The 23,157-nt window shown below is 59.7% G+C and overlaps 2 protein-coding genes and 1 long non-coding RNA gene across 4 annotated transcripts; 1 reads left to right on the top strand and 2 right to left on the bottom strand.

Annotated features, from left to right (window-relative positions):
- The first annotated feature begins 5,596 nt into the window (after positions 1-5,596).
- LOC311610637 lies at positions 5,597-11,293 on the top strand. Of its 2 annotated transcripts, none has more exons than XR_014792988.1 (6): positions 5,597-5,706; positions 6,404-6,478; positions 7,356-7,453; positions 9,017-9,075; positions 9,169-9,233; positions 10,226-11,293. It is a non-coding gene; the product is annotated as an uncharacterized lncRNA (long non-coding RNA). The 2 variants fall into 2 exon arrangements; XR_014792989.1 differs by having other exon boundaries at positions 6,404-6,495.
- Positions 11,294-11,413: 120 nt separating this feature from the next.
- Positions 11,414-22,691, bottom strand: ST6GALNAC2 (ST6 N-acetylgalactosaminide alpha-2,6-sialyltransferase 2). Its single transcript, XM_084862049.1, has 9 exons — positions 22,510-22,691; positions 19,465-19,516; positions 17,099-17,273; positions 16,496-16,661; positions 15,863-16,001; positions 15,608-15,711; positions 13,906-13,989; positions 12,592-12,691; positions 11,414-12,026 (listed from the first exon to the last, which is right to left on the bottom strand). The coding sequence occupies exons 1-9, from the start codon at positions 22,632-22,634 to the stop codon at positions 11,853-11,855; spliced, it is 1,119 nt and encodes a 372-aa protein (XP_084718175.1). The 5' UTR covers positions 22,635-22,691; the 3' UTR covers positions 11,414-11,852.
- LOC311611760 (testis-specific serine/proline-rich protein) lies at positions 13,996-15,579 on the bottom strand (the record flags this gene model as incomplete). The annotated part of the gene is made up of 1 exon (XM_084864256.1): positions 13,996-15,579. A coding segment is annotated over exon 1 (975 nt), but the record flags the coding sequence as incomplete, so codon positions are not given.
- Positions 22,692-23,157: the final 466 nt, after the last annotated feature.

The following is a 23,157-nucleotide window of genomic DNA, read 5'->3' as shown; positions in this document are numbered from 1 at the left end:
TTCCAGCCACGAGTCTCAATCTGCGGAGACAGGAGGTGGCTGTCCTGTCGCTTTCCGTCCTCCATCTGGACGCTCACCTCTCTGTCCTCTCCGATGCCAATCCCAGCCGGCGGAGCCCAGTGGCAGGGCGGGCTGCTCCTGGCTGCCGAATGAGATGCATTCTAGAAGCAGAGCCAGTGGCCGGGAGGGGGACTCAGGGCGCTGCAGTCTGCCCTGGAAGACGCCCGGGGGCTGAGGGGGGGGCGGGCGCAGCGCTGCTGTCCTGTCACCCAGCGTGCAGATGCCTCCCGGGAGCACCTGCCCATCCCGAACGTGTGCTGTGTGGAAGCGGGCAGCGTGGTCCCGGAGGAGGGTACAGAGAGGCGCCGGCCGGAGATGAGGTGGGCACGGCCTTCCTGCGGCCGCTGGCTGGCATGGGGGCAGGCTGCCCGCTGGCCGCAGGCTCCAGGGCCTCCGCTGGAGGAAAGTCACGCTGCTTTGGGGGCCTCAGAGGGGAATGGCCGGCGGCTGGCACTGGGCCCACGGTAATGCAGCAGTAATGATGCACTAACGTGAGTAAGAATGGCTCACGTGTCTCAAACGCTGGTGAGCTGGGCATGGTGGCTGGTGAGCTGGGCACGGTGCCCAGGGCTGTATCGGAGCCTCGTCTTGTTGGTGAGGCAGGAACCGAGGTCTCTGCCCCCACCCGTAAGGGCAGAGTCTGCCCCAGGTCACCCCAGCCAGGGGGAGCAGGACTTGCACCAGCACCCTGATGCCAGAGCTTGGAGCTGTGGGACACAGGCCCTGAGTCCAGAGCCTGTGTGACCTGTGGCCGGGCGCGGGGATGAGCGGTGGCCCCGCCCTGTGACGCCTTTGCAGGTGTTTGCCAGGCCCCTCCCATGGCTCTCTCCCCGGGACCCTGTCACTCAGGGCGGACCAGACAGGCCATGAGGACTGGTCCTCGCCTGCCAGGGAGGGGGCGAGGGAGCTGCTGCTCCAGGCTCTTCCTCAGGGATGACAGACAGTGAGGTCACCGCTCAGCCGCTCAGCCGTGGCGCCTGCTCCCCCTCGGGGGTGGGAGAGGGAGCTGGAGGAGGGAGGGTTTGTTTTGGGTTCTGTGGGGGGAGGGTGCAGAGTGTGGGGACCAAGAGGGACCCAAGGACTCAAGGGGGACCCGAGGACGTGAGCTGGAGAGAGTGCCTGTGCCCATGACCGCAGGCCCTCTCTGTGGGACAAGCATGCCCCCTGGTGGGGTACTGCTGAGGGCGGCGGAGAGCATTTAAGATCTGCTGAGGAGCTAGGACCCATGAGCCTGGGTAGGAATGGTCAGTCCCGTCTACGTGAACACACACACATGCTTTATACTACAGGCAGGAGCCAGCTGACATAAGCATTAAAAAATATACATTTCAATTATTCCACTGGGCCCTCCGGTTAGCACAGCAGTGAGATCCCCACCCAGAACACCCAACTCCGCCCGCCCCGCAGCTGGCTGGTTGGGACCCTGCCCTCTCTGGCCCTCGGTGCCCCCTCTGATAAGCATGTGTGAGCCGGTGTGCTGTGCCGGGGATGTCAGGACTAATGACCGTCCTCGGGAAGACACCCGGAAGTGACATGAAGGGAAGGGGGGGGCCTCTGGGGCCCTCAGAGCCCCCCAATCACAGAGGACAGTGGGTCGCACCCGGAGGTGCTCACCAAGACTCGCCTATGCATGAGCATTTCGGAGCGCCCGTGTGCCAGTGCTGTGGGCACAAGAGGGATTCCAGCGCCTTCCACGGACAAGCACAACACTGGGCACAACGTAAGCACACCTTCGCCCACAGGCAGCAGCCGGAAGGTGACCCCGGACCCTCAGCGCCTGCCTCCGACGGCACGGCCTGTGGCTCGGGGAGGGAAGCCAGGCTGCCACAGGAGGTGAGCTCTGCTCTCGGGCGGCGTGGCGTCCCCAGATGGGCACACAGGTGCCATGAAGGCGATTCGCCGGGGAAAGGGAAGGCCCCTGCGCAGACCACAGGAAGCACTGACCAAAGAGGAAAAATGGACACACTGGACTCAGCCAAAATTCTCCGAAAGACTGTGAGGAAATACCTGCCAAGCAGATAGCTGAGGAAGGACCTCGATCCAAAATAGAGAGAGAAAGGTTACAATTTAACATGAGTAAGACAGCCCATCAAAAGGGGGAGGGTCTTAATAGACACGTCACACAAAAAGTATTCATATGGCCAATCCACACAGAAAGATGTTTGACATGATGGGTCATCAGAGAAATGCAAATCCAAAACTTGAGATACTACTAATTTCAACCACCAAAGTGGTTAAGATGAAAGACTGGCCACGTAGGTGTTGGCGAGGGTGTGGACAACTGTCACATCTGCTTGGGAAACAAAGCCCTCAGCAGTTTCCTGTGAAGTTATCCGTGAGGAATGAAGACTCGTGTTCACAAAAGGGCTGATGCAAAAAAACGTTCTCAGCAGCTTTCTTAATAATCGCTGCAAGCTGGAAGCTGGAAGCCACCCAGAAACAAGGGAGCAGATAAGAACAGTGGTATGTTCATATAATGGGATAGCAGTCAGCAATGGAAAGGAAATGAACTCCTGACGCAAGCCACAACGTGGATAATTGAGAGAAGCCAGACATAAAAGAATACCCGCTGTACGAATCCATTTGTATGAAATTCTAGAACAGGCCAAACTAATTCATAATGACAGGAAGCAGACCAGCGGTTGCCTGGAAACGGAGACTGGCCGCAAAAATGGTATGAAGGTGCTCTCTGGAGTGATGACATGTCCTAGATGGTGACTGGGGTTGGGGTTATGTGGGTGCATACGTTTATTGGATTATTGAACTGTACACTGTAAATAGATGCAATGGTATGTAATAAAGATGAGTTAAAAAGAAGCAACACAAGAATGAAGACCTGATCCTTGTCTAGTGGAAAAGTCAGATTTGGAAACAATCATAAGAGAGTGAATATTTAAAAAAGTATGTTCAGCCCTAGCTGGTTTGGCTCAGTGGATAGATCGTTGGCCTGTAGACTGAAGGGTCCCGGGTTCGATTCTGGTTAAGGGCAAATGCCCAGATTTTGGGCTTAATCCCCAGTATGGAGCTTTCAGGAGGCAGCCGAACGATGATTCTCTCTCATCATTGATGTTTTTATCTTTCTCTCCCTCTCCCTTCCTCTCTGAAATCAACAAAACTATATTAAAAAAGAAGCACGTTCAAATCACAAGAGTCCTGTTTCTTGCCCGAGTCCCATGTGCCGGGCCCGTGCTGGGTGCTTCCTGGGCACAATCCTAAGAGTCTTCTCCGTGTGTGAGATGGAGGAAGAACAGCTGCCGATGCCAACCAGCAGTGCCTGCCGTGCCAGTGCCCCATGTAAGCAGCCAGCTGCTCGGGATGTGCCTACCCTCCTCATGGTCTTACTAATAGAATGAAAGACCCTCTCCAGGTCAAGAAATGAATGTATGCCAAAGACTGCTTTCTATTTCTGTGGGTTTCTGATACCATGTTTGTTTGTTTGTTTGTTTGTTTTTACAGAGGGAGAGGGAGAGTTAGAAACATCAATGAGAGAGAAACATCAATCAGCTGCCTCCTGTGCGCCCCCTACTGGGGATGTGCCCTTGACCGGAATCAAACCTGGGACCCTTGAGTCCGCAGGCCCACGCTCTATCCACTGAGCAAACCGGTTAGGGCGGGACATCATGTCTTAAACCCGGCCAGTGAAGGGGACTCAGTGAGCTGCCCACATGACCACAGCAGCCACCTGACTAGGTTTCTCCTCTGCACTCAGAGAGGACTCCTGCCCTGTGATCTACTTGTCACTCAGCTGTGCGGCTCTTTCCACGTCAATAAACATAGACCCTTACTACGGAGAGCAATAGCTGGGTAATAATTCCACCAGACGTAAAACTCCCCCCTCCTGGTACTGGGTGCCATGAAATCCAGCAGCATGAACACTTGGTCTCAACAGCTCTGAGCCCTTGCTTACATTCGGACATATTCTTTATATATATATTGAGTTTTTACAGAGAGGAAGAGAGAGGGATGGAAAGCTAGAAACATCGATGAGAGAGAGACATTGATCAGCTGCCTCTTGCACACCCCCTACTGGGGATGTGCCCGCAACCAAAGTACATGCCCTTGACCGGAATCAAACCTGGGACCTTTAAGTCTGCAGGCCGACGCTCTATCCACTGAGCCAAACCGGTTTCAGCCCTTTTTTTTTTTTTTTTTTAAATAAATATTTTTATTGATTTCAGAGAGGAAGGGAGAAACATCAGTGATGAGAATCATTGATCGGCCCCCCTACTGGGGACTGATCCTGCAACCCAGGCATGTGCCCTGACCGGGAATTGAACTGTGATATCATGGTTCATTCTGAGGCTCAATCATTGAGCCACACGAGCGGGGCCGAGTTTCCTCTTTAAGTCTGAAATGAAAGGGGCTTAGTTTGCAGGGAGAGAGAACCCATTCTTTCTCCCAGTATGAGACAAAATAATGTCTTTAAGGGTAAGGCAGAGAAACGCAACAACCAATTTCACAAGATAGAGGTTACTGCTGAGTTAATGATTATTTGTTCAGTTCTTACTGGGAGCAAAGGCAGCTGAATAGCAAGTAGGCACTTTGAGGACATTAAAAAAGGGAAAAAATGGTAATTAAAAAAAAAGACTTCTCCTGCCTCACAGGCCTCGTAATCAAATTAAGGGAGTCAAATGTAAACAGATGCGGAAACCTGAAAACAAGCACCTGGGACATATTACCGCTCCAACGCATTAGCAGGCATTACGGTGCACAGAATAATCCAGACGAAATACCTCGGGGCAGAGCTGAAGAGCGGCGGAGGAGGGGAGAGAGCAATGCAGAAGGGGCTCCCTGGTCTTGCACATTTAACCTGATTCCCAGATGCGCGTGGATTCTGGCCCTGGCTCCAGTTGTTGTGTTACCCTATTGTCTGCTTCAAAAATGAGGGCAAACATTCAGAAGTACCGGTGGGTGTCACATTATTCTCCGTTCTTTTTCAAAATGTAATTATTTTTCCTTCTCGATATTGGCAGCGGGGACCCATAGCGCCTGGCTTCAGGGGAATTCAGAGCAGCCCGGCCCCTGGCTCTCGGGCGCCCCCTGCCGCCCGAGCCTCACCGCGCTCGCCCCAACTTTAAAAGCAGCTGATCGGGGCGTGGGACAATTCTCTGGGATCTTTCCCTCCCCTTCCCTAAAGCAACCAACCACCCCAAGTGACCCCTCCCCGCCCCGGCCGAAATCCACAGGAGGATTTAGATGAGATCCAGCCGTGCCTCAGTTTCCTCACGGGTCCCCCTCGTGAGGCCCCCTCCAACTTTCTGCGTCCATCACCGCCCCCCAGCCCTCCAGCCTCAGTAGCCAAAGCGACCGTCTATCTTCCTTTCCACTCGGCGGTAACTTCATACATAGATCAAGCCTCCCACCCCCAGGCCCTCTGCTGCCCCTGGTGGTGGCCACCATCTTAACCCTGGCTCCAGGGTCGCGCCCAAAACGCGGCCACCCACAGCGGCCGTGGTTTTAGACTACGTTTCCCATGAGCCCTTTCTCAACATCGCGATAACTCCAGCGAGACTGCCGAGAAGACTTGCGCGCAGGCGCGGCCCCGCCCTCCTCCTCCTCGAGGTCGGCCGCGTGGCTGGCGGTCATGGCTGCTCCCGAGCGGGCCCGGGTCGGCGAGCAGCCTCGGGCCTCAGGCCTTTGGCGATGGTAAGACTGCGGGAGCGGGGACACGGGTCTTCTGTGGGCGCTAGCACACTTGGCCTCCCTTTTTCACAGGCGCAATGGTGACGCCAGCCCTGGCTGGTTTGGCTCAGAGGGTAGAGCGTCGGCCTGCGGACCGAGGGGTCCCAGGTTCAGGTCCAGCCAAGGGCACCTGCCGGGGTTGCAGGCTCGATCCCCCACAGTGGGGGCCAATCAGTGGTTCCCTCTCTCTCATCATTGATGTTTCTCTCTATCCTTCTCCCTTCCTCCCTAAAGTTAATTTTAAGACAAATAAAAAAAGAAAATGGTGACGCCCAACCTCTCCTCCTCCTCACAGGGTGGTTGGGAGGATTAGCTAAGATACTGGAAGGGAAAACGCTTTCCAAACGGCGCGCGGTTTCGCGGTTGGAGGGAGAGGGCTGGGGTCCGCCTTCGGCGGGAAGGGCGCCTCCGCGCGGCCGCCTGTGGGCTGAGCTTCGGGCCCCGCGGGGTCCCTGGTCCGCCCGAGGCGGCCGGCCGTGGCAGGTGTTAATCCGCGTCGCGAGTGTGAACGCCCGAACCCCTGCGGCCCCCCGGAGAGCCCTGAGAGCCGCCCCCGTCGGTTTCTACGGAATTCTGCGTTTGGAAATGAGCGGGCCTGGAGGTTTTGGAAAGCCGCCTTCTTACACAGTTCCTCACACGGTCACCTTTTCCTTCCCCGCAGGCCTGCCTTGAGCATCTGCAGAGACGGAAGCGGACGTGCAGGTTGAAGCCCGAGAGGAATGAATGGAGCCCCGAAGTGAGAAGGATGGCCGGGTGCGGGCGGGGTCGGGGTGGGTCCCAGCAGTGAGGAAGCCGGGCCGGTGTGAAGGCCTGGCACATGCAGCGGTCAAATACGCCGCCTCGTACTTTATTCTGAAGAAACTTCAGAATAGGTCCATTCTGTGACACCTGTTGGCATAAATCCGGAAGTGAGGGGTCTGTGCCAGTGTGGTTGGGAGGCCGCTAGGTGTCGCTGTTTGAAACCATTGCGTAGGCATTGTGTGATCTGCAAACTCAGTCAACAGCCAGATATTGAGTACAACGATTGAAATTTCCTTTGAGAGCCAAATTTTTAAACTTATCCTAACACCATTTATTCAAAATAGACTCGCCCAAGCCGTGGTATTTTGTGGAAGAGTCACACTCAAGGGGCCAAAGAGTCGGATGTGGCTCGTGAGTCGCAGTTTGCCGACCACCGGTGTAGGGGGTGAAAGGGAGCCTTGGATAGGAGTGGGCTGCTATCTGCGGTTTAGAAGGGTTGGCTACAGCCTGAGCTGAGGATGGTTTAACGCACATGTGTCAAACACAAGGCCCGCGGGCCAAATCCAGCCCGCCAGGCCTTGCAATGTGGCCCGCACCGCGCTGTCATCACTGCACTCTGCTGTCAGTTTATGACATTGTCAGTTTATGACTGTTCAGTAAACCATTCGGCCCGCGATTTAGGCTGGATTTTAGATTTTGGCCCCTTCTCTGATTGAGTTCGACACCCCTAGTTTAACGTTATCCCTGTCGGAAAGGCCCTCCTTGGTGAAGAGTTCTGACTTGCTGAGGCTCAGCTGTGTGAATGCGTCTTGAGAACAAACACCATTGTTTCTAGTGGGATGAGAAATATGTTACCCGCACTTCTCCTTCAGGTTCAAGATGTGGGCTGTGGACTGAGAAAAGTCACGTGAAGACCATCATTTTCAGATGTTGAGTGTAAGGATCTTCGTGATGGAAACTTCTATAAATGGTGAGATTTTTAGCTCTTTCACCGAGATGTGGGGGTCTTTCCGGATTGTTACTGCTGGGCTAAGGGGAGTAAGTACCGTGTTTCTCCGAAAATAAGACCTAGCGCATGGAAAGATAAGACATCCCCTGAAAATAAGACCTAGCGCATCTTTGGGAGCAAAAATTAATATAAGACACTGTCTTATTTTCGGGGAAACAGGGTAGTAAGGATCTCTGTGCTAGGCTCCTCGCCAAGCTGTCTCACGCACAGCATTGTTTCAGCTGTTGTGAGGATTCGATTAGACCGTGGTTCTCAGCTGGGGGCAGGCGGTGTGGCTGGGATCTGGTGGGGGCTGCTCAGTGGTTTACAAAGCACAGGACAGCTCCCGCACAAAAGAACTGTCCCCCCAGAAGGTCAGTAGAGCTGAGATTGTAACCCTGTATCGGACCAACGTGAGTGATTTGAGCTCTAGCCTGGCCAGGTGCCAGATAGCCGCACAGAGCCTTATTCACTCATTTGTAAAACAGGGTCAGGTGTTTCTCAGCCCTGTGTGTGCGTCAGAATCACTTACGATGTTACACTGTACACATTCCTGGACACCCCCCCCCCCCCAAGCCATGGATGCGGGGGCCCAAGAACCGGGTGTGGCGGTGTGGGAGCAGGCACCAAGGGATAGGTGATCGGATCTGCTTTTAGCTGGGATTTTTATTACAGCAAGATTAGGACTGGCTATTTTTAACCAGCTCACAGGCGGATCCGTAATCCCGTCTTAAAAAACAGCCACTTGCCTGTACTGCACAGAGATGAGTGAAAAACAGCTTTTCATTAATTCTTGGCCTCAGGCACTGTTAATGCTGCGGAAGGAGTGATCTGCACTTGACTGTGACACGTGAAAGACTAGGCTATACACACACACACACACCCCTCGTCTGTAAGACAGCGGGGCTGAGGGAGACTCTGCCTTTCAAAGGGTAGGAACTGCCCTGGCCGGTCTGGCTCATTGGATAGAGCGTTGGCCCTCAGACCAAATGGTCTCGGGCTCGACTCCTAGTCAAGGGCACGTACCTTGGTTGTAGGCTCGATCTGCAGCCCGAGGTGCATGCAGGAGGCAACCACTCAACCTGTCACTCCTCTCATTGATGTTTCTCTCCTCCCCTCCTCCTTTCCACCCTAAAAATCAATGGAAGAAGGTCCTCAGGGGAGGGTTATCAAAAAATAAAGGTTATGAACTGTCAGTGTGTCAGGTCTGGACACGGTCCGTCCAGCACTAGATAGGGTCAGTGTTTGCCCTTGAGGGAAAGGACCCTCTAACACAGTAGGTGTGGTTGGATGAGTGCTCATGAGGGGAGTACAGCAGTTCGATAAGAAAGCACTAGTTTGCATGTGCTGTGGTGGGAGCTGAGTCCATGATGATGTGTTATCCCTGTCTGAAGGCCAAAAAGGCCTTTCAGTGTGGAATGTGGTTGTCTGAGACTCAGTTTCCCAAGTTCCTTATAGATAATTTGTGCCTGGTTTGAAAGTGAGTGGCCAGAGAGGTACCTGCGTATTCTTGAGCCGGTTTTCTTTGCAATTTCTCCCTGCCAGGCCAGTCCAGCTTGGTTTCGGACCGAAACAGACCCTCCAGGAGAAGCCTCTGAGCGGCAGTAAGTAGCCCCGGGACCGCGGCCCTGGGCCTGCCGGGCTTGGGGTTCTGTGAGGGGCTGGAAGGACTGACACAGGCTTGTCTTCTCCGTCAGATGCTGCAGGGTGAGGCACAGAACTGAATGCTGTGCCCGAAGCAAGTGAGACGGTTCCTCCCGCTGTAAGTTTTCTGTTTCCGTCTCACCTGCTTGTCCCTAAGCAGCCCCCAGCCTGTGATGGTTCGTTATCCCTGTCTGAACCTCTGACTGAGGGAGAACAGTCTGTTCTGAGGCTTGCGGTGGCTTGGCCCTGCGCTCTTAAAGGTGCAGGTTTTATAGGGGATCACATTGCATGGACCCAAGGGAAGCTGGGTACCCTGAAGACCAATGGCGTGGCCCCTGGGTTAATGTCTCTGAGGGACGGGCTGCTGCGAGACGGCAGGGCTGGGCAGTGGCCAGCGCTGGCTCAGGCCCTCACTGAGATGAAAGAGGGATTGTCACATCTCTCAGGAAAGCGGACGGGAAGTCAAGTGTCTGCAGCTGCGCAGGGGGATCCTGGGGCCGGCTGCCTCTGGCCTTGGCGCCGGGGCCGGCCCTGCTGTTTGGTTTCGGGTGCTTCGCCCCAGAGTCTCTAAGATTGGCTCCAGTTGCACCTGAAAGGCATGACTGGCATGTGGGAAAGAAGGTGCCAGTGGCTCTGGACATGCTTAGTGCCAGGCTCGAGGGGCACCGCTTCAAAGTGGGGCGTGTGTGGCCTCTATTCGAGGCCACATGTTTGTTCAGTCACCACGGAAGCTATTTGGGGTGAGGCTTGGTGAGCCTGAAAACAGCCCCAACCAACTGAAAGGGCGTGTTACTAGGGTCTGGAGCAGGTGAATGCACATGTCCCCAGAGCCTCGTGGCTGGTCTTGACTGGCTACTCCCCAAACACTGCAACAACCCCCCTCCCCCGCCCCCCCTCACACACCCCTGAGAACAAGCTGCCTGTCTCCGGGGGCCTCACCGGCCTCATGGGACCATCTGATCGTACCCATCATGCCTCACCACGCACTGGGCGTCCTGGGTTTGAATGCGTGCCTCTGGTTGCCTTTTCCCTAACCTGGTGATTCTTCAAAGCTAGCCTCAGGTTGAGTCACTGTTGGCTGTTGTGTCAAATGATTCTCTGGTTTTACAGGTGACCTCCCAGGTGTGCCGGCTGGATCCCCGCAGCCCCTGTTGCTAATAGTAACGCCTGTAAATGATCCCAAAGGAGAATCATTTCAGAGCTCTGTGGACTTCATCTTCAAAAATAGCCAAACAACCCTAGCTGGTTTGGCGCAGTGGATAGAGCATTGGCTTGCAGACCAATGGGTCCCAGGTTCGATTCCGGTCAAGGGTTCATGCCCCAGGCTGTGTGCTCGATCCCCAGTAGGGGGTGTGCAGGGGGGCAGCAAATCAATGCTTCTCATCATTGATGTTTCTATCTCTCCCTTCCTCTCTGAAATCAATAAAAAAGTATGTTTTTTAAAATAGCCTAATAATTTGAGAGAAAATGAGTTTATCCCAGAACATCTTGGGCAATTAGTGAAATTGGGGATTAATCTAGAACATTCGGAAACCGCGGTATGGGATCTATTTCCTTGTGTATTGGCGCGGCTGCAGCGACGGCGGCGAACGGAAGGTGATTAACGTGTACTGAGTGTGCTCTTTTGTGGGAAGCAGGTGCTCCGCCTAGAAAAACATTTCTCACAGTGGAATTCCTGTCAAGCACAAATAAACATCTTCAAATGACTAGCATTGTGGATTTCAGATTGAGACCCAAGAACAGTATATTGTGACTCGGCATTCCTCGGTAAATGAGTTTCACCGAACAACAATTGGGTTTAACAATACATAGGATGCGATTAGATGTGTTGGGGTGTTTGTAGGTTTCCCACTAACTTGATTTTATATCCCTTTATTGGGCTGCCGGAGGCCAGATCCTGGCCCCTGGGGGAAGGGGTCCTTGCCTACCAGCCAGCCGTGTGGAGGCCCCTGCCCCGCATAGTGCAGGCAGCAGGCTCCTGGGAGCTGCTGGGTTGGGGATCCCAGGGCTCAGGGCTGGGTGTGCCAGCTGGGCTTCCAGTGGGCACCTGTAAGGCCTGAGTGAGACTGCCTGTCAGTCAGGTTCCCATTGTTGGCACAAGCTCAGTGCGGAGTGAGGGGCTCATTACGGGGTTCCATCCTTTTGGTGACCAGGTGGCACTATGTCTAACAGGAATCCCCTCAGAGGCAGGCAGCCTTCTGTGTACTGGGCCCCCCACCAAATACCAGAACCTTCCATGGTTCTCTGACCGCCACGCCACACCCTGCATGGTACATGCTACTCCCCTCCACACACAGCGAAGGTGGCCATCCATGTTTATGCAATGATCTGGTGTCAGGTTACATTCTGCCCTCTGCGGCCCCTCCCCATGGCTCTCGTGTGGCGGTCGTGGCAGCAGAAAGGTGAAGGCGTGTCCTTGAGGTGAACTGGCTGGGAGTGTGCAGGTGCCGGTGATGGAGTGTGGCCGAGGCCTCCACTGACTTCCGGTGCTGCCCGCCTCCCACTGGCCTTGGGTATGCCTGCCCTTGGTGCGGGTGACAGTCACATCCTGGGAGTGTTGTCTTCAGTTTTAAACGAATCCGGGGGGTGTCTGTCTCAGGCTCGGGTTTTCTTGGATGAGCCAAGGGCAAGATGGGGTGTTCACAGTGAACAGGCAGCAGTGATGTCACAAAGGCACCTCGGTGCCACCTGAGGGGAGGAGTGGGTCTCGGGGAGCTGGCCCCCAGCTGGGCAAGGGTCACGCTCGGTGCTGGTACAGCTGCAGGATGCCCGCCTTGTGCAGGTCCCACCACAGCTCTGCCTCCAGGGACAGATCGTGGTTTGCATAGAATATCAGTGGCTGCTTAACTCGGTCGTAGTAGTGGTCGGAGAATTTCCAGTAGTTACTTGTGATGAATCCATAGGCACTAACCTGCACAGAGACGCATCGAGCTGCTGTGTGCACACGTCAAGTGACAGGAATTCAGGAAAGCCCAGTCCCGCCCCCGCCCCCGCCCCCACCCTCTCCCCCACCCCACACCTGTGTGAAGATGCAGGTGAACATGGTTGCAGCTCACAAATGAGATTCCCGCTTCACAATGGACAAGGTGGAGGCCCAGAGTCAGGTGGCCTCAGGGTCACTGCCTGCCTTTGGGAGCCACGGAGTCTTCCCTGTGGCCCCTGTGGTAGTCCCTCGGTGACCAGCAAGTGTGTGTGTGTGTGGTAACCCTGCTATCCCAGCCACTTCCGTTGAGAAGGCAGCTTTCAGAAGAGTAGATTGGTCATGTGTAGAGTGGCTGCCCTGCGACGAGGGCAGGGGCTGGCCTCTCCAGGACCCTGGCTATTGGGTGCGATTCCCCCATGCCTTCCCAGACCCCTCCTGCAGCTGGGGGATCCTTCCCCCACAGGACAGGCCCAGCAGGTGAGGTGAGAGGCTCTGGGATAAACCGGTTCCATCCACTCTGGGATAAACTCTGTTCCCGAGAGCAGGCTCTTACCTGGTCACAGGTGTGTAACGCTGTCAGCAGCATGAGGGCCCCGGTACTAGGCATATATATGTCTTTAAATTTTGAGATAATCCGCTTTGATTTCAAAAACCTGGAAGCAAATCGGCATTGAAACTCATTTAGGTCTTGCATACCTGCTTGATAGTTACATCACAATGACCAACAAAAGGCCCCTCCCGTCGAGTCTCTCCTGGGGGACAGTGAGCTCCTATGACCTCCGCTCCTGTGAGCCGCCTCCTTAGGCGACTGGTGCGGAAGAGGGTTGGGCCCGTCAGGGGAGCCACAGCAGGATCCAGCCTGACTGCCACCTCCTGCCCTCCCGCCGGGCAGGCCCGGCCTCGCCCGTGTTTTCCTCTGCACGTGCTGCGACTGCTGGGCTCCCGCCGCCCAGGCCCACCGTCCCCTCACTGCTCCCGGGCTCACCCAGCTGCTGCACTAGTGACACTTTCAAGGGCCAGTGGTTGAGCATCGATCTATGAACCAGGAGGTCACAGTTTGATTCCCGGTCAGGGCACAGGCCCAGGTTGCAGGCTCTATCCCAGTGGGGAGTGTGCAGGAGGCAGCCGATCAATGATCCTCTAATCTTTGATGTTTTTCTCCCTCCCTCCCTCTGAAGTCAATGAGAATACATTTTAAAGTAAATGGAGGGCCAGGTCGCTCTCGGCTGCGGGGCGTCCTGTGCGTTACAGATGGTCAGCAGCAGCCCTGGCCTCTCGTGCTAGTGGTGCCTGCACTCCTGGTGACAACCAGATGTCGCCAGGTGGCCCAGTGACCCTGCCCCGCCACGGAGAAGCACAGGCAGGGTCTGGGCAGGAGGTCAGCTCTCGCTCCCTGGCTCCTCCCTGTGCTCGTCTCGGCCTGAACACGGTGGCAGCTCAGCTCCCATTACTGGCCCGCACCCAGCCTGCGCCTGTGTGAACAGCCCTGGCGCCCATCGGCGCTGCCCCATCCACCTATGAACCAGGAGGTCACCGTTTGATTCCCGATCAGGGCACACACCTGGGTTGCAGGCTTGATCCCCAGAGTGGGGCGTGCAGGAGGCAGCTGATCAATGATTCTCTCATTGATGCTTCTATACCTCTCCCTTCCTCTCTGAAATCAGTAACTATTTTTAAAAAATAAACAGCCCTGGCAAATAGGCCTCGAGTTCTCCCGGTTTCCTGTTCCCCTGATTGACCCACCACCTCCACCGAGGCACTGATGTAGAGACCAGACCAGTGGAAGGCCTCGGCACCAGCCTGGCAGGAGGCTCTGGCTCGGTCACAGCAGGTGGGCCTGCGGGCAGGCCTGTCTCCCACCACCTACCTCTCTGTCAGGTAGCTGATGAAGGCTGGGTGGAGCAGCTTGAATTTGCTGGCAGGGGCTTCTGGTCCGAAATAGGTGCGAGGCCTATTTGGAGATGAAGCGGACGGAGCGGTTGAGGCTCTCGAACTGCAGGGAGCGGCGGTGGGGCAGGGTGCGGTAGTAGAAGCGCGGCTGGGAGTAGTAGCGGGAGAAGGGCGTGTAGAAGGTGGCGGGCAGCACCGAGGCCACCACCGGCGGCTTGGCGCCCACCAGCACGTCCGTGGGCAGCCGGTAGGTGAGCGAGCTCGGGGGCGTGAACAGGTTGGGGGGCGTCCGGAAGTTGCAGGTGGCGTTGGGGTAGTGGGGCGGGGGCGGGAGGAGAGGGAAGTAGAGGGAGTCCGGGGGCGGGGGGCGCTGGGGGGGGGCGGGCCGCCGCTCGTACTTGGGGGGCGGGCACAGGGGCAAGGAGGATGTGGGGGGCTGGAAGAAGGGGGGCTCCTTCAGGAAGCGGGGCACATAGGGGGTGATCTGGGACGGGATGCCCGAAATGGAAACGGACCCGATGTAGGATCCCGAGCCGATGGGGCTGTAGGAGGGGGACCTGGAGGAGTGCCCCGGGGGGGTCTGGGAGTGGTTTCGGGAGGCGGGCTTCACACCAGACTGGGAGGGAGACTTGGAGGGGGGTGGGGTGGCGCTCTGGGGAGACGTGCGAGACACGTGTTGGGAATGAGGGCTGGGGTTCAGGGAGGGGTTGCGGGAGGTGGGTTGGGAGGTGGGTTGGGAAGCGGGTTGGGAAGCCGTAGGGGTGGGAGGGTGAGAGGGGCCGCGGGAGGAGGGCCGGGTGGGGGATGGGGAAGGGGCTGAGCCACCCGAGCTGGAGTAGGGCTGCTGGCCGGCTGGGCTGCTGTTGTAGTTGGTCCGGGACTGGGAGGGGGACTGGGTAGGGGACGGATTAGGGGTTTGGGAGGGGGAACTCATTGGTGTTGGGAAGGCTTGTGAGCACCCCAAGGGCTCTGAGCCAGCATCCCCAGAGCCTGGTCCCCCGCCGCCCATGTCACAAAGCCCCCCAGCATGACCCCTCAGCATTGTGGGTAATTGTTGGGTAATCACAGGGGGGGAGGGGCCGGGGGGCCCGCCGGGAGGGGCTGCTGTCCTGGCCTTGGAGGGGAACCGCCCCTCCCGGCTGGGGGCTCTGAGATGGGCGGGGTCCCTGTGTGGCCAGGGGTGGGGTGACTTCCCAGCACCTGATTCAGAGGAAGGGCCAGCAGCACCAGGCGAGGGCCGGGCTGAGGCCAGGACGTGCTCAGGAGAGCTGGACCCAGGCCTGTGCCCAGGACGCGGGCGGCCGGACAGAGTGCCCTTTGTTCCCGCTCCCGGGACGCCGGGCCACAGGCCAGCCTTGGGAGGTGCCTGCCGGGACGATGGCGTGGAGGCCGGCCCTCTGCCCTCCGGGCCGGCTGGCGGCAGGCTGGTTTGGGGACAGCAGCCTGGAGCGCCGAAGCCAGGTCTGCCTGCTCCTTCAGAACAGCGGCCCCTCGAGCCTGCAGCCAGCGGGCCGGGAGGTGCGGGGCCCGGAGGTGCGGGACGTGAGGCTTACCCGGCCCTCCTGGGGGGAAGGACAGCACCCCGAGCCCTGGGAGCTGCTCCCGCCCTCGCCCACCGGGCCTCCTGGGGGGTCTCTGGGCAGCAATGGCCTCACCCGCCCTGCCCTGTGGCTGCTCACCTGTCACCTTTATCGTGGCCACTGGGGACCGGCACGCCCAGGACGGCCGATCTCAGCATCACGTAGTCACGGAGGCCTGAGGGGATGAAGATGTAGCGCAGGTCCTGTGGGGACAGCAGGGCCGGCCGGTGGGAACAGGCCACGTCTGGTCCTGCCCGCAGGGAGGCCCTGCCCCGCAGGACAGCCCCCTCCTCAGTAGCTCCATCCCACAGCCAGGGGCCGGGGCTCGGGAACCCTGGGCTCCCCAGGCCTCACCGGCCCTTGGGGCACGGCGGTGAAGCCCGCTGCGCTGTAGGCGATGAGCGAGTTCTTCATGGTGTTCACAGTGAAGCCGTAGAAGGAGGTCTTGGTGCCCACGTCCTGCTCGAAGCCTTTGATCACAGCACCATTGAGTCTGGTCCAAACAGAGCCCATGGACCGGGCGGTCACGCACCGTGTGGGACTCCTCCCCAGGCCCGGCCACCCGTCCCCGCCTACAGGCCGCGCCCCGGGCCACGGACCGGCTCCCATCCTCCTCCTCCACGGGACACCCCTGCAGCGGGCACATCTGTCCCGGCGGCTCCTTCCTCTCAGGGGCCGTGGCATGTCTGTCTGCACATGCCCGTGCCCATGCCTGTAACAACTGCAGAGCCACCTGGGGCTGCTGCGTGGTCCACACCATGGAAGATGCTCCCTCAGGGGACAGCTCCTCCCCACTCTTGCCTGCCCCCCTCCCCTCCCCCATGTCCCTTCCCCTCCCTGTCACCCTCCCCTCCTCGCTGCCCCCCTCCCCTCCCCCCTGTCTCTCCTCGCTGCCCCCCTCCCCTCCCCGCTGCCCCCCTCCTCTCCCCACTGCCCCCTCCCCTCCCCGCTGCCCCCTCCTCTCCTCGCTGCCCCTGCTCTGTGTACCTGAACACGTAGTCGTGGGCATCGATGTTGAGCCCCTGGCGGGAGCCGTTGAGGATGCCCCCGTTGCCCACCACTGCGCACCGGACGCAGTCCCCACGCGGCTCCCTGGAGCCCAGCAGCTGGGCGCTCTCGGAGCTGTTGAGGAGGCTCAGGGTGGAGGCGATGTCTGTGGGCCGGGAGGGGACCTCATGCAGAGGCTGGTGTGGGGACAACAGCCCCTCCCAGGAGGCACAGAGGGTGGGGGTGACATGTCCGAGGGGCCGGAGGGGGACAGGTATTCCAGGAGGAATAACCTGGGCATGGGGGTGGGCGGAGTTAGCGGGGAGGGGGGTCTGACAGCAGCCCCGTCAGCAGGCTGCTTGGGGCCCCATGCCCTGTCCCGGCCGGCTTTCTGCCAGGGAGGCCCCAGGGCGGTGAGAGCATTGGGTGGGCCGGAGCCAAGCCCCTCTCGCCGACCCCCTGGTGCTTGTGGGCGGGAAAGTGAGCGGAGTCCCGTAGCCTGGGGTAAAGGGGCACCGGGCCGGGCCACACCCAGTGCTGGGAGGGCAGGAAGGCCTGGCCTCAGGGCCAGCAGCCAGCCCAGCCGGGGCCAGGGGTGGTTACCTTGGCGGGGGAGCCCCTGCCAGCCGTAGGGGGCTCTGCGCTGGCTCAGGCTGTCCCAGAGCTCCTGGGAGAAGAGGCCCCCGGCCAGCAGCACCGGCTGCGAGAAGTTGAACAGAGCCCGGAAGTGGGGGTGCTGCTGGACGGCCTGAGCGAGCGAGTGTCTGCAGGGCCTGCTCTGTGGGTGAGAAGAGAGAGGGCTGAACTCGGGGGCTGAGAACCTTCCAGGAGCTGAAGGCCCCACGGGGGTGGGAGGGAAGAGGTGGCCTCCCTCCTCCAGACTTGGGGATCAGAGAGCTTTCTGGGTTTCCCCTGCCCAGCCCCCTGGACGCCACATCTCTGTGGCCTGCTGGCTCTGCCTCCGGCTCCGGCTCCTCACTCGGGGGTAAATTTTGGGGCGTTTTCCCACCTATGGGTGAGACCTGCCCGCCTTTGGAGGAGGTGAGCTAGCCAATTCTCTGGGGTGTGCGTTCTGGATCGAAGCCTGTGATTTATCCTGTGGGCTCTGGCATCTTGGCTGCGGGGCTGGGAGACAGGGCTTCGGGAGACGCAAGCGTGTTTCTTCCAGCCGCCGCTCACGCTGCGTTGAACGGTGTCTACAGGAGTCCTGTCTGCCCAGACCCTCGGGACGCGCCTGGTTGGAAGTGGGGCCTGTGCAGATGGAGGCTGAGATGAGGTCACACTGCATCCAGGTGGGCCCCAAGCTCAGTGCCCCTCCAGGGAGCCCCGTGTTGACAGCAGAGTGAGGGACGCGGCTACGGGCCGAGGAGGCCTGGAGCCCCAGAAGGTGCAGGCGGCCAGGACGCGGCCCCCAGACGGTCCCGCGGACACCTGGGTGTCAGCCTTTGGCCTCCGGGACTGCGAGGAACAAGGTCTCTCCTTTTAAGCCACCGCGTTTGATCGTGTGTTCCAGCAGCCCTAGGAAACTGAGCATAGTAATCTCCCTCTTCTGTAGAAACTGCTGCTTGAAATGGTAACCCTGCTATTCTGGCCTCTGTAAACGCTTGCTTGCTTAAATAATAGGGAAAACGAGACCACTCCCATTCCAGAGAGGCCAGAAACTAGGTGGCAGACAGAGTTGTCAGTGCTGGCGCCAGGCCCTGAGAGACGGTCTCACGGCCCTGTCCCAGCAACTTTTTCTCAGAAGTCCGGAGGTCTTGTTCCAAATTTGGAAGACAAAGAACTGAAAAAGGCATATGTAGAAAGAACTTCCTCTATTTGGGGCCCCAGAATTTGAGAAACAAGTATTTCCTCTGGGCCCGCTGGCACTAGCGAAATGAAAAAGACTCCAAATAAACGTGGCTTATTGATGAAGGCGTCTTCTGATTTACAACCTAACAAACCTCTCAGTGCCTGGGCACACAGGGACCTGGGGGAGGAGGGCAGATACCGAACAGGCCCGGCCCCATCCGCCTGCAGCCCCCGGGGCAGTCCCACCCCGCTGCCTGGCGGGCTTCTTCCCCGAGGGGCCTCTTGGTGAGGGTGCCGGTTTGATCAGGGCCCCGCAGGGAAGAGCTGCGTGTGGTCATTCCTGCTGTAATGTGACACAGACGTTCCTCGGTAACCTTGAAGCTGTGCACTCAGGCGCCAGGGCTTGTGGGAAACGGGCTAGGGGTCCAGCACTCGCCCACAGCCGCTCAGCGCTGTGGACGTGAGCGCTGCTCAGTGTGGCGGTTGGCCTCGGAGAGCCACTGTGGCCTGGGCACCGCAGGGCGGCTCCTGAGCTCTGTGGAATGGCAGGGGAGGGCTTACCACCGACGGGGCAGGCGGAGTGTGCGTGCACGCATGTGTGTTCCTCCACGTCCCTTCCTGGGGGTGGCGCTCGCGTGTCCCCGGTGCTCTCCCGGCACTGGCTCGGAGCACACACAGCCTGTGCACAGCACATGGCGCAGCGTCCCTGCTGCTCCGTCCTCCGGGCCAGTTCAGGGCTCCCGGCTTCGCCTCACCCACAGCCGCCACGGACTCCGCTACAGAGCCGGGCGGGAAGGGTCTCACACCCTCAAGGCAAACACGGTCGTCTCCCCAGGGCTTGGTGTCTGCTCTGGCGAGCGGTTTCAGAGTGGCTTCTGTAGTTAGAAGGCATTTGGGGAAGTAGCACCTCAAACCCACAGGCCTTCTCCACATAAATCACAGGACTTCCAAGAACTGCTCAGCTGGCTGTGCCCCAGGGAGCCTACTGCCCCGTCCTCTCGGGGGCAGAGCCCAGTGGCCAGGTCTGAGGAGCCCTGCTGGCTGCTGGCTTCCTTCTGGGGCCCAGGGTGGGGCCCGAAGAGCTGCCCGCAGGCTCCTGAGAATGTCCTCCTGGGCTTGTCTTCCTGCCCCCCTCCCCGCTGACGGGAGGTGCTCCGAGCAGAGCGCGGCCACCGTACCTTCCTCGTCCCAGAAGGCGCTGCCTTGGGTCCAGTGAACGCTGTGGTGGTCCTGGGAGAGAAGGCACACGTCAGGGGTCTGGCTCCGTCAGGGTCAAAGGCTTCCGTCCCTCTGACCCTATTTCTGGGCTGATGCCTGTCCCGGCCTCGCTCCTGAGGCACAGAGTGCTCCCACACAATTACGTCTGGCCGCCGGACCCCCGAGGGAGAGACCCCGGCAAGCAGCGGCATGTGCGTTCACAGGGCCAGTGGCTCAGAGACGAAGATACGGCGCTGCTTGGTTGCTCAGTGGTTAGAGGCCAGCCCCCTGACCGAAGAATTGAGGGTTCGATTCCCAGGCATGTACCGCTTACAGGTTTGATCCCGGCTCTGGTCCAAGCGCGTATAGGAGGCAACCAGTCCATGTGTCTCTCTCACATCAGTGTTCCTCTCTCTCTCCCCCTCCCCCACCCTTCCAAGCTCCCTCTAAAGATCAGTGGGGGGAAATGCCCTCAGGTAAGGGTTAAAAGCAAACAAGAGGAAAGCTGGCCAGCCCGCTGGAATTGTGACCATATGAGAGGGTGCCCTTGGCGACGGTGGGGGAGGTGGGGCGGGAAAGGGTCACCCTGGCTCCAGCCCTCAGGGTTACGGTCAAGGGCAGGTCTGTCCCTGACTCCCGAAGTCTGTAGTCCATGATCTCGGGAAGTTACTAAACTCGGAACCTGAGTCCGAGCCAGGACAGCAGGGATAGCCGTGTTGACATGACCAGTAATCCCGTCACGTGTCACTCAGTTGTGAGTCCAAATGGAGCACCTGTTCCCTCACACCGTGTCCTCTACCCAAACGTTACTATGGTTACCAGCCTCTGGCTCGTGTCCCTTCGGCAGGGGCAAGGGGCTGAGGTTATGGCCCAGCCCCACCTCCCAGGAGGCCCCAGGCGAAGGGGACCCTCCACCCGGAAGGAAGGAGGGGCCCTGGCCTCCCCACCCCCCTGCGCTCTGCACAGGAGCAGGCGGCGTGCGGGAAACAAAGGCCCTGTTGTTGGCTTCTGAGCGCGGGCACAGCGTGTCACAGTGAAGCCTGCCCTCTCCCTGCAGGTTTCTGAGGCCGGAGGGCGGGCAGGGCACCCCCATAACCGGCCACCTGGCCACCCACTCATCCTGCAGTTCCGTCCGTGGGCACAGCAGGGCCTCTGGGGAGGAACCCGGACGCTTCTCTCGGCCTAGAGCCCGCAGTGAGCTGAAAAGCACTCGGACTGATGGGCGGCCGTCCCCAGGGATTCTAACGGCGGCCGGCGGAGGACAGCCTGACGGGACAGGCAGGAGCAGACAGGAGGGAGAGGGCAGGGGACGAGGTGGGGCCTGCCCTGCACCCCCCAGTCTCAGGGAGGCTGCTCATCTCTAGGCGCCCTCAGTGCCCAGGTCTCCCAGCCCCGCGCAGCTCTGAGGACTCCCTGGGAGGTGCCTGCGGGAGGCAACCAACCGATGTGTGTGTCTTCTCTCCCTCCTCTTCCACTCTCTCTAAAAATCAACGGGAAAATATCCTCAGGTGAGGATTAGCCAAAAGTACGTACGTACGTACATACATACATACATACATACATAAAGCTTTGTTGAGGTATAATGGATGTGCAGCAAACCTCATATTTAAAAGTGTATCCAATACTTTCAAAGGATGTTTAATGGTATATTATTATTTAATTTTTTGTTAATCTTCCCCAGAGGATATTTTTTCCATTTATTTTTAGAGAGTGGAAGGGAGGTAGGGAAGGGGAGAGAGAGAGAGAGAGAGAGAGAGAGAGAGAGAGAGAGAGAGAGAGAGAGATATCACAGGTCCACACTGGCCAGGGCTGTCTGTATTTTCAGACATCCTATAATAAAAGCCTAATATGCTAAGTGCCCAGTTGTCTGTTCAACCAATCAAAGTGTAATATGCCGATGATATGCTAAGGCCTCTCAATAGCTCACTATGATAAGCACTGACCACCAGGGGGCAGACACTGTGACAGTCCAGCCACTTGGAACTGAGTGAGACAGGCCGGATGTGCCCTGGAGCCCTCCCACGGTCCCTCCTCAGCCGGCCAACCTCCGGCATCCCTCCCCAGTCCCAATGGTGCCCCGGCAGGGTCCCTCAGCCTGGCCTGTGCCCTCTCGCAATCGGACCCTTCGGGATGCTGGGGAGCCAATCTCAGCCTGATCCCACAGGCCAGGCCGAGGGACCCACTGGTGCACCAGGCCTCCAGTCCTTACATAAAGTTCACAAGATCCCCTTCCTTAGCAGCCACCCCTCTCCAGCTCTTTCCTCATGTAAGTTCCCACCACAGGAGATCCCATAACTGTTTGTAACTGTGGGTGTCCTCTGTCTCCCCCCCTCCCCCCAAGCAGGCCGGGTTTTGCTTTCCTCCCATTCCACCTGCAGCAAGGGACGAGGCTGGGAGCGGCAGGGCAGGTGCGAAGGCGCTGGGGAGCCCCTGCAGCCCCCCACCGGGCTCTGTCCGCTTGGCGGCGGCTCCTGGCTGGAGCCCACCGGCAGGCTGGGGTTTCTCCCCGTGGGGCGCACCTGAAGGCAGGTGCGGGGGCGCTGGGCGGGGGCAGAGCGCGGAGGGCAAACCTGACGAGCCCAGAGCTGGCCCGGCTCCCGGGAGTCCGCCCGGCGGCGCTTATCCACCCGGCGAACCGCGGGCAGAGGGAGCCGCCCGGGCAGGCAGGGACGGCGCCAGGGCGCGGGGATCCGGCCACGTGGGAACCGGAAGACGTGGGTCCTGGCCCCCAAAGTTACCGAGAGGGCTCCCCGCAAACGGGGGAGAGGGCTCCCCGCAAACGGGGGAGAGGGCTCCCGCAGACACAGGGGAGAGGGCTCCCGCAGACACGGGAGAGGGCTCCCCGCGCACACGGGGCTGTGTGATCGGACGCAGAGTTTCCCATCGGGACGCGGGGTTCGCCCGCAGGCGGGGCGCCCGGGCAGGTCCCGGGACGAGGCTGTGGTCCCGGCAGCGCGGTCGGACGGAGAGGGGGGTCCGGGTCCCGCTGGAGCCGCCCGCCCGCCCCGTCAGTCCGGCCGCCCTACCTGGCTCCGGCCCAGAGCCCCGGGCGCGGCCCCGCCGCGGAGAGGAGCGTGAGGAGGACCCCCGAGCCCACGGCGCCGAGCAGCAGCAGCAGCCGCCAGAGCAGCGCGCCGCGCGGGAGCCCCATGCAGCCCGCCGCGGGCGCCCCGTCTGCGGCCCCGCCCGCCCGGCCTCCGGGAGCCGGCGCCTCCGAGGCCGCGGCCCCGCCCCGCCCCGCCCCGCCCCGCCCCACCTCCTCCCGCCCCGCCCGCCCCGCCCCGCCCGCCCCACCTCCTCCCGCCCCGCCCGCCCCGCCTCCTCCCGCCCCGCCTCCTCCCGCCCCGCCCGCCCCACCTCCTCCCGCCCCGCCCGCCCCACCTCCTCCCGCCCCGCCCGCCCCGCCCGGCCCGGCCTCCGGAAGCGCCCGTCGACGGGTGGGGCTGGGGAGGCGGGAGCCGCCCGCGGCCCGGCCCCGCCCTGTGCCCGGCGGCCCGGAGCTGCGGGCGCCCTCCCCTCCCGGGCTGTCCCGGAGGCTCCCGCCCGCCGAGGCCTCGCCCTGCGCCTGTCCGGCTCCCGGATTCCCGAGGCGGCGGGACGGCCCCTCGAAAGGCGCCCCGGAATCCCCGTGGGGCCTGGCCGCGGACCGGGGCTGAGCGCCGGCCTAGGACCGG

Source organism: Pipistrellus hanaki (assembly GCF_964339955.1).
Source record: "Pipistrellus hanaki genome assembly, chromosome: 16".
NCBI lineage: Eukaryota > Metazoa > Chordata > Mammalia > Chiroptera > Vespertilionidae > Pipistrellus > Pipistrellus hanaki.
The sequence above is the reverse complement of the archived record's forward strand: the minus strand, read 5'-3'. Positions and strand labels throughout refer to the sequence as shown.

Bases quoted from the DNA above. Each gene is read 5' to 3' on its own strand.
- ST6GALNAC2 (XM_084862049.1), bottom strand. From the start codon at position 22,634: ATGGGGCTCCCGCGCGGCGCGCTGCTCTGGCGGCTGCTGCTGCTGCTC. The intron at 15,712-15,862 runs GTGAGGCCTGGG...CTGTCCCCACAG, and splicing joins CCGCCGTGCCCCAAGGGCCG to GACCTGCGCTACATCTTCAT. The intron at 13,990-15,607 runs GTGAGCAGCCAC...ATCTCCAAATAG, and splicing joins GGCCACGATAAAGGTGACAG to GCCTCGCACCTATTTCGGAC.